Genomic DNA, 17,839 nt, shown 5'->3' with positions numbered 1-17,839 from the left:
TTGCTGTTTTTCTTCAAAAATATGCGGACATATTTCTACCCACGCTATGAATCCTGCACAAACATTATCCTCCTACATATACAACCACATCAGTTACACAAACAGTGAGGGCACGAGGAACTACTTTCAAGTGTCCCTGAGCCTACATGGTTCTCCATTGGTTTATCATTTCCCTAACATATGTCAGATATTATGAAAAAAGTGCTAGAAAGACCCACCAGCCACAGCCAAAACCTTCACAATGACAGTGTCAATAATCATATTACTGTCATACTAACCTAATAAATGCACTCTAGTGGTTAGAGTGCCACACCGTAGCAAGTCACTATCGAATAGGATTCATACACAATTCTTGTTCTTCCAAAGACATTAACTCCCGTGGATGGACAGAAGTGAAGTGTACGAGTCAACAGATGTAGAAAATATATTTTATTACAATACAATACAAAACTGGGACATTCTTGTGTCATTCTGAGGTTCAGTAAGCTATAAGGCGGCTATAATACATGCAGCTTAAAACAATTATCACATTTTTATGGAATAAAAATAAATATCTATTTTCATAACATTTACTACCTATATAATATAACTTATTTCAAATAATCAGTCTCGGTGGTTCTGATGTTACAGAACCACGTAACGACAACAAAAATAGATCACAGATTGAGCAAGTTACCAGCCAGCAGCAACAGAATATCTAAACCATAAATACATCATATATTAGTTCCAGGGCGTTATACAAAACCTAAATTCTACAACACAGCCATTGTGTGCATTTCCCATAAGCAGCCCTACAGTGCACACTGCAAAATGTTCAAGGTGGGCAATGTCTAATTCTGGAATTTTTTATGAGATTTAGCAATTCAACAGTAAGAATCTTCATTTTAGTTGTGATCAATTTTATCTAAGCGGGATCCTTATGCATTTGTCCCTACAGTCTGTGTGGTCAGAGAAAGGGAACTTTGTGGGCTATACCAAGAAAGCGGTTGGAAATACTAACACCGCTGTATATTGTGCATGTGTATTTTTACTTGGCCAAACCTGTACTAGATAGTCACTAATTTGTAGAACTTCTTCAAGGGAACCTGTGTCACTGCAGGGAAGTGCAATCTCATTAACATAAACACTTCTCTAGGCTAAATGCAACATTGCCACTAGTGAAGCGTACAATCAGTTTTTTCCTTCAAAAAACATTTGAGTTTTATTTATTTTTTCTTCTACCACCAAAAGTGAATGTTGGGATTCTGTGTGCAAGCTGACTCTTGGAGTAGCCATCCTTCATACTGGGATTGATTCACATTATGGGGCATGCGCTTTGATGTGTTGAGACAAGATTTGTTCACTTATGGCAGAGAATACTTATAACCATCAGTGGTACTCTGTTTAAGGTAAATAGTATTTAGCAAGCATCATGTGCACACAATAGTATCACAGTGTTTTCATATCAAAATAAAATTCCTTCAAGTAAATTATATTAACCATAACAATTATAGGAAAATGTAAACACAATGAATTTTCTGTGACAGTCTTGGTTTGTGGTAGAGCTGCGAAAAAGTGGAGAACACTGCTTCTAGTTGGTACTTTGATGTGGTGTGTCCAGTTATCTGTCTCCCATCTGTGCTTTCACCGCACGACTCCTCCAATTGACTGTCTCAGATACCACCAGGGCTTTAATGAATTCCCTACAAGGCCAGATCTGCTGTCCAGGAAAAGCTGCAGAAGACTGAGTAGGTCTTTGATGTCCTTCCTGGGGGTAGAATTGGCAAATGAGGCCCTTTGAAAAAGAAATGACAGAATTAACTCTGTGAACTTATTTTGGTTACTTCAATAAGTTACTATTAACTGGATTTAGCTAAAGTAAAAACATTAGGGCAAGTATATAATTTCCTCTTAATGTTAATATTGTATTGTCGTTTCAAAATGTTTCTGCATAATTAATTTTAGAGTCTTGGAACCCAGCTTCTAAAAGGTGCTTGCAATAATTGAGCCTTTGATACACAAAGATATGCTATGATTTGCCCAATAACACAGGCTGTATTGGAATCTTACAGCAGAAATCAGGCTCCTAAATGTGAATGCTTGACCTGAAGATTGTCCCTCCACGCATCTCTTGAGAAGCTCTGGACTAGCGAAGAAAGTCCAGTGCCATTGGAGTGGCTTCATTCTCATATAGGAGTCATCAAAAGTCATCACAGAACAGAGCAACGGCATCTACTATTTTTAAGATTGTGTCTTAAAACACACTTTAATTTAAAACATTTTAGGGAAGTGTTAGTTACTAATATCACTGGCACACTGTGAGCACTAAGGTGACGACTTTATTCATTATCCCTGATAGCCAATGGGGTAGAGAATACTCAATACAACACAAAGTTATACAACTCAAGAGGGATCAGATGTGGGTAAGGATGGGGACATGAATGCACCAGTCAGGCTTGTGTAGTAACATTCCTCTGAGGTGAATGGTAATACCTTAGAATTAAGATCACAGCCCTGCAATCCAGGGCACTGAAGGCTTTTTCCATGAGTGACCGCTGATGTAGCAAACTAACTGTAATCTGAGACTGTGCAAACTGTGGGAACTACTGTACATTTAGATTTAGATTTACATATAGATACAATGTTTGCAACTACAATTACTCACAAGTTAATACAGATCAGATTGTATTAAATTTGAAAGGATATTTGTTCTATTTTTTCTAAAAGCAGGACTTAGGTTGAGTTCTACTCTTGAGGAGCTGAGTTAAGTGAATTTTGGAGGCAGGACAACTAGAAGGTGAATATAAACACTCTTGTTTCTCTGCAGCTAACACTGTGATATTTGCAGTAGATCCATGTATGCAGTTGTATGAATTTAATAATATCTACATGATTTAAAATGTAGATGAAATGGATGAAAAGATGACATCAGAATAACAGGACATCAAAGTTAATTGTCCAGTTTGGATAATGCTTCTTGTTCGAGGGTGCATTTCATTTTTAAGTAATTTTATTCACTTTTGATGTGTATTACAATGAATCATAATGAAAGCTTTGATAAATGGGGTGAGCCTGTTTGTCAGCATCCCCAATTTGTAATGCAACTGATGCAATGGGAGATGGGATTTATCTGCATGGAACCAGTTGGTTCCATGGACTTCCTAGAATTTGGAAGGTGAAGCCAAGACTGGAAGAGTGCACCATCAATGAAGAGCGGCAATGGAACTTACCAGTAACTTTTTAAATGCCACTCTTAGTTAGCTAAAGACATTTTTTTTAGATGTGGCCAATAAGTACTATGCATAAGGCCATATGGGTCAATGAACATAGCCAGTGATGGACAACTGGGAAAATGCTGAAAGGAGAATAAGTTGAAATATATCAGGAAGCATTTGATGCAAAAGAATGTTTTAGATGACTAATTGTTATCTGGTGGTAAATAGTTGCGAGGTAAACAATGGTCAAAGTAGGGCCGGCCAGAAGAATCGATAGAGTGACGGCTAAAGGACACATGTTACATTGACAACTTTATAACTGAGGTTCATTAGTCAATCGGGCAATAAAAACTAAGCAGATTCTTGGCATTTTGCGACAAGAAAAGTATGCACTGTGACTGCTCGTAGCGACTGTTACCTGTGTCATTGGTTGCAGCGATTTAGGAAGTGAATCCACTTGAAAATTCAGTCTCCAAATTCTTTAATTCTCCAGATTGTGAGCTTCATTTGTAGAAGTTGTTGTGCAACATTTATGCTCATGAAATGCCTTAGGACATGCAATATAAGGTACAAAATACGCGACAAATAAATAAAGCTCCTTTCTTCTCCAGTCGATGGGGTAGAACTGCTGTAAAAAGGCAAGTCCAGTCTTTTAGGACCTTCCTGGCAGTGCTTGGTCAATGCCTTGTGTCAAATCACCGTACAATATCCTGTGTGAGGTAAATATCCCAAAACTGCCAGAGGTCAGCCAAATTCTGCAAGAGTCGTCCGCAGTCATCCTTTATGAGTAGAGTGTGAGCATCATCCACTGCAAAAAAGGAGATCAAACTGGTTGGTTGGGACACATGGAAGAAGAAGCTGGCAAAAGATACAAATATTGTGTGCAATTCACTGGCGGATGCTTGGGAAAAGCAAAGGGTAATAGCAAGTGCAACAAATACAAGTAATTTAGGCATGCGCAGTACTGTGTGGCCTCCCCTGAAATGGTGTCACCATGGACCATGTCCATTAGAATGAATGAGCGAGCCCTATGCACAGGGCAGGAAGAAATAGATAAAAATAAGAAGGTAAGGAAGATGCAAGGGATGGGAAGAGTGGTACAATGATAAGGGTAAAAAGGAAAAGGGGAGGGGAAGACTTATGGGAGGCGGAGAGGCAGGGAAGAAAGGAGAAGAGGCAAGACAAAAAGAAAAGAAGAAGGAAGGAACAGAGAGGCAGGGAAGAAGGAAGAATAGAAGGAAGGTAGGAAGGTAGGAATAAAACAAGGGACAGTGCGAGGAAAAGAGCAAGATAGGGAGGGAAGAACAAAGCAAAATGAAGTGACAGGAAAGGAAGAAAAATAAAGTCAAAAGAGGGAGAAATTAAAAAGTGGAGAGCGGTGGATACCGAATTGAGAGAGAGTGGGATGAAAGAAGGCAAAGGTGTGCAGAGGGTTAGACCAAATGATAGATAGATAGATAGATACATAGATGATAGATAGATGGATAGATAGATAGATAGATAGATAGATAGATAGATAGATAGATAGATAGATAGATAGATAGATAGCCTAAGACTGGCACTTGCTCAGGGGCCTCAGATAACCGAAGCACAGGTACGGCAGAGCTGATGCAAGGCAAAGCTTGTACTAGACCTGCTCAGGACAGTTGAAATGTAAGGCCAGGGGACACTGCTTAATGGGCTCTATCGTCCCTTTGCCTTTAAATTTGCATTCTTATTATCTGTACCCTTTGGGATGCCAAACACCATTATAATATTTGCAAAATCAGCACTTTAAACCTAAAGGATTTGCTTCCCAGCCCAGCCTTTAATTTGCTACCAGTAGATGCTGTGAATCTGTTCTGTTAATGTCAGGGGACATGTTGTGCTAAATTACCCTCCCCAAGCAAGGCTAAAAATCTGTTTTCCAAAATCACTACATATTCCTCTGGACCCCAGTGCTCAGCAGATATTTATATAGCAATAAACCATCCAGCTTACCTCTGCCTCTTGAAGGTAAATCCCTTTTCCATCTCTACTTAAGTTGTGAAACACTTCTGAAAAGATTGAAAACAATGAAGAGTTAGTTGGTTCAGAAAGCAGAGCCCATGCAGACAGGTAACAATCCAAACAGTGCATGAGTGTCAATCATATCCTCCGCAAACAGAAAGTTCTTCTTCTGTTCACTTTTGTTGTTCACATTTTAGAAATGAAGGAATTTCCACCACTCTAGACCCAGAAACCAACCCATCACCCTGTGTGACAGTGACAAGGCCCCTTCTTTTGTTCTGGGGGGAAATGAGCAGGTGGTTGATGCTCCTAGAAGAAACACTGGCATCAGCAGTGTGGGGGGTAGAGGATGCAGAAATATACAATTGAGGCAGAAGGGTTAGTAAAAGTAGCAGCTAAGCTTGCAAGACATCAGAACATGGAGATTTGAAGTAAATGGGAGGCCAAAAATTCTAATTTGCATCAGCATAGTGTGTGATTTTTTAAACACATTTTTCCAATTATTGTTTGAATTCAGAGATGAGGAGGGTGGTTGGAGGGAGCTGCACCATTGGAGTGCAAGTATGCAATTTGGAAGATTAGCGGATTCTCTCAAGATTTGTTTAAAGCCGTCACAGCATGCTAATTGCAAGAAGAGGCAAGGCAATGGAGGCACCCTCAATACCCTCTCCCCCTAACCTCATACGCCCTCTTTTGGCTACGCTCCCTGCTTTCCTCTACCTACCTCTGTCTCTGGGGATACCAATGTAATTTTTTTCCCTTCCAATTTCAAATTTCTTCCCATTTACAGAATGTTTCAAATGTTTCAATTTTCTATTTTGCATTTTTATTTATCTACACCTTATTATTCAGTTACAATTATTTAACTTTCTAAGCTGTAGCAGACTCCCTTAGTACTGTTCGCGGACCCCCAGAGGTCCCCGGGACATAGGGTAAAAACCGCTGCTCTAGTTCATCTTAAAACAAACTGAAATGCAAAAAGGATTGGCGGTAACTGTACTGCATGCAATATTTATTGCACAACAACAAATATTGCATCCACTCCACTGCATCAGTGAACTAAGTAGATGTGCAATTAAGAATAGAAGATACTTACATTGAGAGTGTAGCAGTAGCGGATGTACTGCACGCAATATATTGTCAACCTCTAAAACGTGACATACTGCCATGAAATGCTCAGGCCAGATGTCCACATGATAGAGTTTGGCAGTGTTCTTTCAAATGGTGACTTAACTTTCTGAAGTTCTTATAGAACAGAAATAATATTATGAATGCAAGCATTTCCATACCACCCAATGGAGTGCTTGTGGCTCAACTGCCAATCAGATTCCAGAGAATGTGTTCTGTAAATCAAAATGGAAAACTACATTCTTTGAAATCTGCTGTTGATGAGTCTGAAAAAAGGTTACTTGCCTTATTACAAGGGAGGAATGCCTCCTCCAGGCCTGTCGCTCCAGACTGTGTTGGACTTCAGCGCCCACCCATTCTACTCTGGCAGAGAACAGAGGATGCCGGGCAGGAATTCGTGGGATTGAGGCATATAAACCCCGGTTGTGCCTCTGTGAAGATGATCGCATGCACCTCCCCCCTAGAAAAAGAACATTAAATCTACTGGTAAGTTACTTTCTTTTTATAGGGGGGGTGCAATGGGCATTGGGAGACAGCGCTTGTTATCTGCGGTAGCTATAGTTTGGGCACATTAACTCTTTGTATAATACTTATGGGATGTGGCAGCATTTAATTTGAGCAGGTGGTGGCAGATGGGGTCTACCAGCAATCAGTTTTTGGGACAGTAACTAATTTTTCCTCATCAGACTTTGACCCGGAGCAAGAGAGAGAAAACACACAAAGGAGAAAGCATGAGGAAGTGAAAGATGGAAAAAATGTGGCAAATGGAGAAAGCAGGACCTGCAAGAGCGATTTAAAGGGACTATCTGTTGGTGGTTAAAGATGAATAAGGTGGAATTAAAACTAAGCAGCATTGGTGTTTGGCCCACCAACATTTAATATCACCAGCCACAGGCCTCTGTGCAAACCGTATGGTCTGACACTTATTCTTGTACAGATTAAGCACTAGAATGAGGGTTGCCAATGTGGTATGTACAAGTTGCAAATTTTCAGCATTCGGGACGACAATAGGTCCAGAATTATGATGCATTCTACTAACAGCTCCCTGTGACATGAAAAACCTATATACACCGCTAAGCATAAAAACCAAATCCACTTCTGAAAGGCTACAGGGAATAAAGTAGAGTAAAAAATAAATTATCCTTTTGGAAATATGCACAGGATTAAACAGAAAAAAATGGCATGGTTGTAAATGGGCTGGACAATAGATTCTATTAGACATAGTAACTTAAAGGGTAGAAAACAGAATGCGGAAATGTAAAGAGTTCCTTAAATAAAAGGTAATTACAGAATAGATGATAGACTGTACATAAAAGAGTGTCAACAGCAAGGAACAAATAAGCAGAGTGCAGGTTTAAGGGCTGGTTTAAGATAATGAGACCTCCCAGAGATGTAAGCCATTAAAGCAAAGCAATATCTGGGCTTCAAACTTCAATCACTAACAGAAGGCAGACATTTCATACTAATGAAAGAAAAGAAGTGACCATTGTCCAAGGTTAACTAGCTATTCCTAACAAGGACAAACAGTACTGCACCTCCATCATTATCAATTACCTATATGGACCCGTTTTTTGGAAGTGGTAAGTTTCAAAAAAGGAATGAGAATGAGGAGATCACAGAAGAAAACGTACCAGATGAAAATCAATTTTACTGTGACTTCGTTGTGTAGTACTCATGAATTTGAAGAGTAAGTCAGGAAAACTCCTGGCTTACTGTTGAAATTCTTTAGTAAGCCTGGAGTACTGCAAAAGTTAAGTCTCATCTATTCATACACCAATATTTGTGTATTGGGCCCAATATTGAGAGTGGAAGGATCAGGAGTGTGAGTCCCCTTACCAATTTTCTCAACATGCAACAATATGAGGTTAAATCCCTACTTCCAATGAACCCCTTTCATGGTGACACTCTTAAAAAGTTACCATGAGATGGACCTAAAGTAGGGACCCTAATACTACAACAAAGTAAAGTAGAAAGTTTAGTCTACTTGTAGAGGAAGAATGCTACACTAAGCATAAGGGACAGAGGTCAATTTATCCCTGAAATGTGCTTGAGATCTTAGAGTTAGTGCTTTAACAAACCTAACTATCTATGTAGAATGAAGTAGTGATTATTGATGTTCTAATCCAAGATTAACTCTGGTGGAAGTGAAGTGTGTTACTATAATCACCAGCAATCCTGGCACCTTTGGTAGATGAGTGACTGTAATATTTGGAGCTCTAATGTGAATCGTGAATGAAAACAATCCTTAGCCACAATCTTGTGGAAATGTTGAGCCAGTTTCATGAAAACCAGCTACTATTTTTTTCCATATATCAAAGGCAATATTGTGACACACAACTTAATTTCAAATTAAAAATTGGTATTGTTCATCCCAAACACAATTTGCAAAACAGGCACCTGTCATTGTTTTCTGATTATAATTCAAGAAAATATTTTTGAAGAACCTGCTCAAATATCTTAGTTCATATACCATTGAAGATCCCATCAGTGAGATGTGCCAGTGGTGCAGGAATTTGTTTTCATATATAAATAACAAACATGCAGGTGTGTATGTTAAGGGTGTTAAATAAAAGCATGTTGTTACACATGTACTACTAGTCGCCAATGCCTAGTCTTTATTTTGATAGTTGTATATTTTGCACAGCTAAAAGTTTTTCCTTACCTCCATTGATCTCCAGCCGCAGCATGAAACAGACAAAATTCTCAAAGGTCAGTTTTAAAGATGAATCGCCATATCTTGTAGCCATCAAATTAGAGAATCGATTGCTAAGTTTAATTCCTTGTGACAAAATAGAAAAGGTGAATTTATTTGTATTGAATTAGGAAATGTAGTAATAATAATAAGAAGAAGAGGAATAACAATATCTATTTATACAGTTACAGCACAAAAAAGGAGCTTGTCTTATTGCTTTAACACATCTGTCATTACCACCTAACTTAACAGTACTGATTTTAGCAACCTTGAAAGAATGAAAGGCTGAGTCAGGAGTACCACAATGTGAGCATACGCCTAACAGCTCTGTTTGCTGATGTCTGCCCCCCCCTTGAAAAATACAGCTGAAAGACAGAAGAGACAATCTATATAACAGCCTTTCAAGTACAACATTTTTCATGATTCTGAGAATGCTAGAATGAGTTACATGTTTTCCCTCCAACATGATTTTCTGAACAGTAAACAAGCTCAAACAAATAAGAGGATTCACTACCCAGCATTTGCACCATTTTGAACTTTATCCTCATTCTCTCTTCCATTTAATAGTTCTATACTGCATCACATTTGCACATTGCTGATCGGTGCCCGGATTTGGATTCAACTATTCATAGTTCAACGGAGACACGATCTAACAAGCAGCCATGTTTTTTAGATTATTTATATTCCCATTAGAATACATTTGCAACATTTGTGTTTTACTCACTATTACAAATCAGGAATATATCTCTGGTAACTACCTTTTGTCTCTGCAATAGCCTGCAGGTCGTTCAAGTTAATGTATCCAGATTTGTTGGTATCTCTTTTCTGAAACATCTCCTGTAATTAGAAAGAAATGTGAAGGTTAGTACTTCACATACAGTACTATTTATGGATTGAAAAAAGATAAAATTTTCAGCCTCAGTCTAAGAGTTGTGTTTTTTGCACCCAGTAACAGCACATAGGAAAAATCCCATGAACACATGTAGCAGTTTTTGCCCCAACAGTGTTTCCTCCCCACTCTATGTTGTGAATGTCAGAATGGGGACTAAGCCAGTGGTTATTCTCATTACCAATATGCAAGAGTCAGAATGGGCAGATTATATCTAAAATAATTCGCATGGTTAGCATCACAGTCTAAGTGTTATTCGTGACAAAAACAGTTTTTCAAAACATAGCAAGCTATACTTGAACTTGAATATCATGATGCATTGTAAACATAGCAAGCTATACTTGAACTTGAAGATATCATGATGCATTGTAAAAGGATATGTGATTGGTGGTCATTGTACTAGTGACTATGCCATTTGTCTTTGAATGTTTGAGAAAAATTCACTTTTTTCTTCTTGAGCTGGCGGGCTTCTCCTCACCACCATTATTTTCAATCCAACACTACTGCTCATATTAATGGCTGTTGTTTTGTTAATGTCACTGTGGTTTAAATAGGCGCACTAGAATCTCCATCCTTAATCCGCTATCCGTAAAGTTAAACCTACATACCTGATAGGTAATCGTTCGCTTCCACAGACTCCGGAATTCTTGCAAACTTAAGGTGCCAGATGTATCAAGCTAAGAAATTGGTTAAGAAAGACACAGCAACAACAAATCTGATACAGTTGAATTCTTTATGCACATAATTTGTCAAATATAAAGTGAGAGTGAATTTTGCTTCTTGGCCTGGAAGTAGATTTTTCTAAATAAATGTGATTTATGTGGTGTTTATTGCTGAAAGTCCTTTAAATATATGAATATTCAAATGGTTAATTTGTCAGAATGTTGATGACAAAAATATTATCTAAAATAAATATCATGGATTAAATATATTTTGCAAAAATATTGGTCCAATAAATATACATTTTTTATTTATTAACTTCAATGGGGTGATAATTTTGTAAACAATATTTAGCACATAAAATGTGTGTGAGATGATACTCAGGCCTCGATATTTTTGTAACATAATTATTCAAAGCATTTCAGAAATGTATTCTACATAAAATGAAAGGATACATCCAGTTGTGCCATGATTACTTTGCAACCATCCAAGCTAAATTTCACTGGTGTCTGTCTTGAATCTGGGGGAAAAAAAGAATATTGAATGTTATGGTTCCATATTTCTCCTTGAATCTAACGATTTGTCTTTCTAAACTTAATATTAAATAATAATACTACCCTGTTGGAATGTGTGTGTGCATCTTTTCTCTAACAGTCTATAATAAAAATGATACTTTCAGTTCAGAGCACAGTGAACAAGTAATTCGAAACAAGACAAACTATCCAGCATAAAGATGAAAAACCTAGTGAACCTGGTTGATGTGTCACTATCATAATAATTTGTAAGATGTATTCTATTTGCTGAAAATATGTATCATGCTTCTTGTGACTCACTCAGTGTACACTGACTCCTTTTATTAATTATTTTTTTATTAAATACATTTTATTAGATATAAATACAACCTCAAAGTTCAAACCTTACATTGATTATTGGAATGTGAATAACCAAGTAAAGTTGTCTATACTGAAATGATAAACGAAATCATAATTCCCAATTTAGAGTTCGCCAAACAAGGTGCTCTACCACAAATGCTGAGGACTAGCCTGTCTGTCAAACCCTCAGTCCACCCAGTTGGGCAGACTATCTGCGTTTCGAAGGTGGTACGTCCACAGGGTCAGCCATCAAAAACCTACACCGACAGCCTGGCAGATTTGGGGCCATTTGTGTACGAACAGTCATCTGCTTGCTCGATTCGCAGTGGATGGTCCCAAATTATTTTATTTCTGGCACCAACACTACATTCACCAAACAATCTGTGTATGAGCACGCACTATTCATAAAATAAATAATAATTCTGCCTATAATTCCCAGACGCAAATTACCACAATGTGAGACTTGGAAACCTCAAATGTAGTTCTTTATGTTGCATTTTAAGTATACCTTTTAATGTATTCAATATTAGATCTTTCTAGAGGAAATCGACTGTTACCTTTTGTTTATACAAGTATCAGATTATGGTCTTTGTGCAATAACGGTAGCTGGAGTATAAGGTAAGTTTAAAAAACTACTTGAGTATAAACATTTCTGATTTTCAGCTGCTTCATAATAAGGGAGTGTCTGTATTTTTATTGTGCTGTCCTACCTAGAAAGCACAGATATCCTTGCATGAGATTAATTACTGACTTATAATGGTGCATAAAACACTACATAAATTATGCTCTCAGGATACTCACTTGACCAGTTATTTTTGTTCAGGAGTGTCTGTAGCTGTCCAACATTGATTTCTGGATGCTAAATAAAAAGGAAAGAAAAATACAAGACTTTAAAAATGTGTAATGTAACATTCAAGTTTGTATTCGCAACTTATTGATAGTGCCATCCTAAAAAACCCTTAGACATTCTTTTAGCTTTAGTAAAATTGTAGAAAATAACAACTGTTTCGAGTTGTTTATATGTGAGACAATTCTTATTTTTATACGTGTTCTTTTTTTTCGTATCATTCTCACAGTGCTGTTGTTGTGCGCTCATAATAAAATGCAGAATAATGGATCTTTTATGCATTTTTAATTCAAGAAATAATTATAATGTACCTAAATTTTTGGAAATATTTAATTTCTTGCTTTATGGCCACACGTGGCACTTGGACTGCCACAACAAATGTGAAAGCTGTGCACAGTATGTGTTGTTTCTATCTTCAGATGCTATAGCAGGTATGTTACACTGTTGCACAAAAAGTGTCTATAAATCACACAATCCTTTACAACTATAACTTATCATAAAAGCACTTAAAAATAAAAGCATTTTAAAATGCCAAACCCTCACTAAAGATACACTTGGAATTGCAAGCAATGTCATTCACTGCTGAAATGTATTGATCGTAAAACTTTCCGCAAAGTCAGAAACAGTAGGGATTCGTAGATATTTAGAATATTTTGTTTAAACATTAATGGTTGAAAAATACCAACAAGGTGTAAAATTAAAGTATGGCACAGAAATGTTGTAAAATGTGGTAATGGCTTAACCAAAATGAGGACCCTTTTTCCTTTCCCCTTTTCACATAATTGAACAATAAATGGTCTCACCCCTTTCCCGAAGCTAGAAAACTAATAATAGGCCCATAAACAATGTTACGCAGACAATATGCATGCAAATCTCACTGCTCCAGCCCAGGCTCCAATAGTATGAGGATTAAAATTCAGCAGCATTGCGGGTTGGTGTTACTCAAGGAAAAGCGTTGAAGTAAAATTTTAAGGTATGTGAAAGCTATTCAGCATTGTATCATTCTATTAACGGTGTAACATAGTCAGAAAAACATCTGGTCACACAAAACAGGTACACTGGCAATAGGAAGCACTAAGAAGGAGGATCACATTGTAGTCACTTACATTCTGGAAGAAATCTACAAAGAAATTTTCCCAGATCTTCTCATCCTGTTTGTCAGAAATTTCCTTTATGGGAAAGAAAATATTAACTTTAGTTCGTCGTAGGTACAATGAAGTGAATTTTAAATGCACTGTGATCTTTTCCAGTGTGTCATGGTAACAGAGCACAATTGACAAAACAGACCTGACTAAAGAATTTGCTAAAAAATCAACCTAATTCTATAGCATCTGGTCCTTCTCATTAATATTCACAACTTGTTTGGACATACATTCAATTTATGTGGATTGAGGTAAAGCTTACCTTTTGACATAGAACCTGGTCTCCATGTGCACTGAAAAGAACAAGGAAAACGTTAGATGTCTTCATAGAAACAACTTTATAATTTGTAACACCTGTTTCAATCACATATCTGTTCATTCATTTCATCATTTTAACTATATATAATTTCTCTTTTTAAACTGAAATGTTATAGAGAAAGAAATGCGAGAGGACACTGCGCAACTTTGTTCTTCATTGCACGAGATGTGCTACGTTCTTAAGAGTTTTTTTACATCACAGATAGTACTTTTGTTTCCACCATAACAAATATGTCTTACTGCCTAATTTAGTAATGGTTGGAATAAAGGCTCCCTCCCGTTCTAAACAAGCCACCTACATATCCCTTTGTGAACCCCAGCAAAACACCATTTGTTATTTAGGGAGTTGTTCACTGGACAATAGATTCATGAATAATAATAATCATCATCATCTTTATCATCATCATCATCATCTGGTACATCTTATTCTACAACCTCCTGCCCATGTTCTGGAAAGTGGCATGTTCCTGTGAAATTTGGCTTTCCCTCGTTTGGATGTGAAACACCTCTGTGCAAAAGAGGGATTCTTTATTTGCCAGACTAGTCAGCCCTGAATGAGGATTCTTCTATAATGAAGAGGTGTGAAGTGTGCAAGAAACCACAACAAGCAGGAGCTATTCTGTGGGTTTTGAGCAATGCATACATTTTGGAGTGAAGACCTACAGGGGATGGGATACAGTAAATGTGAATCGTGAATGTATTCCAAAAGAGTGAATTGTCAAGGAAGGAGGAAACAGGGCCTTACTAGAGCGTGTGCTTCCGGGAGAAGACGCGCAGGATGAACTCGCACTCCTGTTCAGGGTCGGCAGTCGAAGGGACAATGACGTAGTCCCCAGGCGCCAGGCGGAAATCCTGGGTCACTTCACGCTCATTTATGAAGACGCACTTCATGTTGACTGGAGACTGTGTGTCAAAGAACTTCTTGGGGAGCCTTCTTTTCTCATTTTGATACTGGATCCAAGTGGTGGGGGAGAGAGGAAGCGAAAAAAAGAGATACAAAAAATTAACATTTAACGCAGGCCAGAAACTTCCCAGCCTGATACATATTAACAAGATTGAACTTTAGAAACAGACTTACAGACATTTGCACCTTGTCTTACGTTGTGAATGTCAACTGAAAGAATACATATGTACACTTTTTTTCCACATGAGGAAAGGTTGTTTGTAAGTAAAATATCATTCTCTACTGCAATTGCTCCTTTCCTTTGTAGCTTCAATGAATACCAGGTACTCTAATGTTGCTATAGATTATCCAGTACCAGTCAATATTAAGATGTGTTCTTTATCACAGCCACATCGATATCCTTTAGTTGTAATTACTATTGGTGTTCAGTAAGACCGGTAGTCCTGGAGCTGACCTCCCGGTAGCCCACGCGTACTAATTCATTGCGTGACCAGCCGCATCCCTCACTTTACAGCGGCCTATGATTTCTGCACCTCACCCCTCGACTTAAACTAATTACTGCGAATAGATAGGATAGAGGTAAAGCTGAGGACGAGCTCAGGCTTCGCTGTGCATTTCCAAGCAGAGCCCAAGGAGCATCCTATTTGTGAATACTGCATCATTGCTATCCAATTACTGCTTCAATGCACCATATTGATTTTAACATTCTTGCAGGTACTTTGCACAACGAGCTAGGTTTTTGTGGGAAATGGGTGGACATTTTAAATAACAGGGCATCTTTTCACTGTCTAGCCATGGTTGAAATCCTGAACCTGGTCATAAAAGAATTTGCATATATGATTTTATTCATCCACATTTTACGCTAACGCAGTATGCATTCAAATCATTTGCTTTGCAGCCCACATGTTTTTTCTATTACTTTAGCCCTTCAAGTCCTACATTTTAAAAATTCATGAAGACATACATCTTTTGAAATGGCTACAAGAAGTCTGCCTGTGTGGCTAGCTGTTCATATCACTGCATGCCATATTCGCGCTGTAGTTAATTGACATTACTGCCTTGTCAATCCTCCCATCACGGTATTTAATTAATGAGATGAAGCATTACCTCGATTACTAAAGGTCGTGACGAGGGAGGCCTGCACTTGGAGTAATGAAGATTGCCAGTAAATAATCAGCCTTATAATGAACTCGTTATCACTTGGGATTATAGATTATCTACTGAGGGGTGACATAGTTTGTGTTATATCCTACAAGGTTAGAGAAATGAGGAGACATTCTGCATTTGTCTAGTCTTTGGGTCTTTTGGGACGTGTGCAAAATAAATTACTTGATCGGGGTAAAAGTAGAGGACGAATTCAGTAAATTATCACATTAAACTCCTAGATTTTAAAGCCACATTCAGGACCAAACATGCTTCAGTCGCATTCACATATTTTATCATACTACCAGGCGAGGTACTGCAGGTCTTGGGCACAAGAGGCTTCCAGACATAAACACTCACCTCATGTGGCACCTACAGAAAAAAAAACAGAAAATGAATATGTTAAACTGCGAACTTTAAATAACAAATCACGCCAGCACTTTTGTTTCGACTAACCATTTTCCCACATTTATGAACCATTACAACAATACTACACTAATTTGAAATGTTTGTTCTTTTTTGGAAAATACAATAGGGTTATTAGCTTGCTAAAGGAAATAACATTTGTATGCATGTCAGAATATTTAGATTAGCCCCTGTATGTGTTACTGTGATCCAGGAGTGGACGTGACAACAGTTAAAGCATACTAAGAAGCTATGTCCCCGGTACCCACAACCCATCACAATTCAGAAGCAAAAATACCACCAAATAACATTAGAGGGACTGACTGTTCTAAGAGTGCCCTTTACGCTTGCTGCATGCACTGACCCTTTTTTCTACTTTCCTTATGCGCTCAGGTTTTTGAGGTATGCATTTAAAGGTACCACCCACCCTGAACACGGAGAATCCAATGTACAGCGGAGGCGACTGGTTGCGGTGCTTGTGGGTTTGTTTCTGAAGGAGAGACACCAGCACATTGCAGGTATTTTTGAACTTTTCCATGGAATCGCCCGGCTTAATTTTCAGTCGGAATTGTGGATTCTTCGAAAATGTTTCTGAAAATAAGATAGTGTATGTTAATAATTCAAAAATGAGAGTTTGTGCAGTTCTAGCCCTATCTCAAAGGCTGACTTAGTGTTTGACAATAGTTCATGATGTAGTTGTGAGGAGAATGATTTAGTAAAGGACTAATTAACATAAAATCGGTATCTATCCATATTACAATAGTTGTTCAGAAAACCCATTTAGGAATTATGGGTAATACTAATGAAGATGAATGGCCAATAGCCTTAACTCTTACAGCTTCTTTGCTTTGACTTTTAGGAAATTTTAAGCAAAGTCTTCAACCCAATCGACTTGAGACTCGCGCATTGCTGCTTGCAATAGCATGATATTGGCCCTTCCAAGGACGTGTAGCCGGAGAATCGTAGGACTCATTCGACTATGGGCCTGATTTAGATATTAGCAGACAGGTTACTATCCCATCCGCTGAAATCTAAATCCCATTATGTCCTATGGGATTTAGATTCTGGTGGACGGGATATCAGTCACCGTTGAGATGGAGTAACCCATCTGCCAATATCTAAATCAGGCCCTATATCTATGGTCCACTCATGTCGCCTTTATGTAGTTTGGCTCAAGGTAACACAACACTATCGCTGGCGTGCACTTAACATTAAAAAGTACCTCTGAAGCTCATCCGTCCTCCCGCTGACTCTCCCGCGACCCAGCTGCCGGTCTGCATGGACAACGTCCACTTCTTGCCGTTTTCTAAGCTCATTAAATCCGGAGTCAACTTGCAAATGACCAACTCTACAAAATGAGTCTTGAAGTCTTCCAGGGACATCCTGTGAGGAACACCAAAATATGCCAATGTCAGAGATTTGTGTCATCCGATTATAGTTTCATAATTCACTACAGGACAAAAGGGGCTATATCTTAATTTAGGACTGTAATTGTTTCGATGTTTTGTTCACTCACTTACTCAATAAATAAATGTTACCAATAAACACAACTACAACACAGAACTGCACAGAATGCAGTTTTGACGAGTTGGGATGCTTTTTTCATGGCACATGCAGATAACATGATTAGTGATTTTGCAGGGAGGGATGTGTGTA

General features: G+C 38.1%; 1 protein-coding gene across 1 annotated transcript in view; it reads right to left on the bottom strand.

Annotated features, from left to right (window-relative positions):
* Positions 1-450: 450 nt before the first annotated feature.
* The window catches only part of CAPN14 (calpain 14), a 32,545-nt gene continuing 15,156 nt past the window's right edge, over positions 451-17,839 (bottom strand). The window contains exons 9-22 of the mRNA XM_069233808.1: positions 17,406-17,566; positions 16,611-16,774; positions 16,139-16,150; positions 14,477-14,682; positions 13,676-13,706; positions 13,378-13,440; positions 12,226-12,283; positions 11,008-11,072; positions 10,501-10,569; positions 9,762-9,840; positions 8,974-9,090; positions 5,175-5,230; positions 3,613-4,002; positions 451-1,774 (exon numbers count right to left, since the gene is read on the bottom strand). Coding sequence (XP_069089909.1) covers positions 3,976-4,002; positions 5,175-5,230; positions 8,974-9,090; positions 9,762-9,840; positions 10,501-10,569; positions 11,008-11,072; positions 12,226-12,283; positions 13,378-13,440; positions 13,676-13,706; positions 14,477-14,682; positions 16,139-16,150; positions 16,611-16,774; positions 17,406-17,566 — 1,108 coding nt within the window. The 3' untranslated portion in view covers positions 451-1,774; positions 3,613-3,975. The remainder of the gene's footprint in view (positions 1,775-3,612; positions 4,003-5,174; positions 5,231-8,973; positions 9,091-9,761; positions 9,841-10,500; positions 10,570-11,007; positions 11,073-12,225; positions 12,284-13,377; positions 13,441-13,675; positions 13,707-14,476; positions 14,683-16,138; positions 16,151-16,610; positions 16,775-17,405; positions 17,567-17,839) is intronic.

This window comes from Pleurodeles waltl, chromosome 5 (assembly GCF_031143425.1).
Source record: "Pleurodeles waltl isolate 20211129_DDA chromosome 5, aPleWal1.hap1.20221129, whole genome shotgun sequence".
Lineage (NCBI taxonomy): Eukaryota > Metazoa > Chordata > Amphibia > Caudata > Salamandridae > Pleurodeles > Pleurodeles waltl.
Note: the sequence above shows the minus strand (reverse complement) of the source record. Positions and strands in the feature narration are given on the sequence as shown.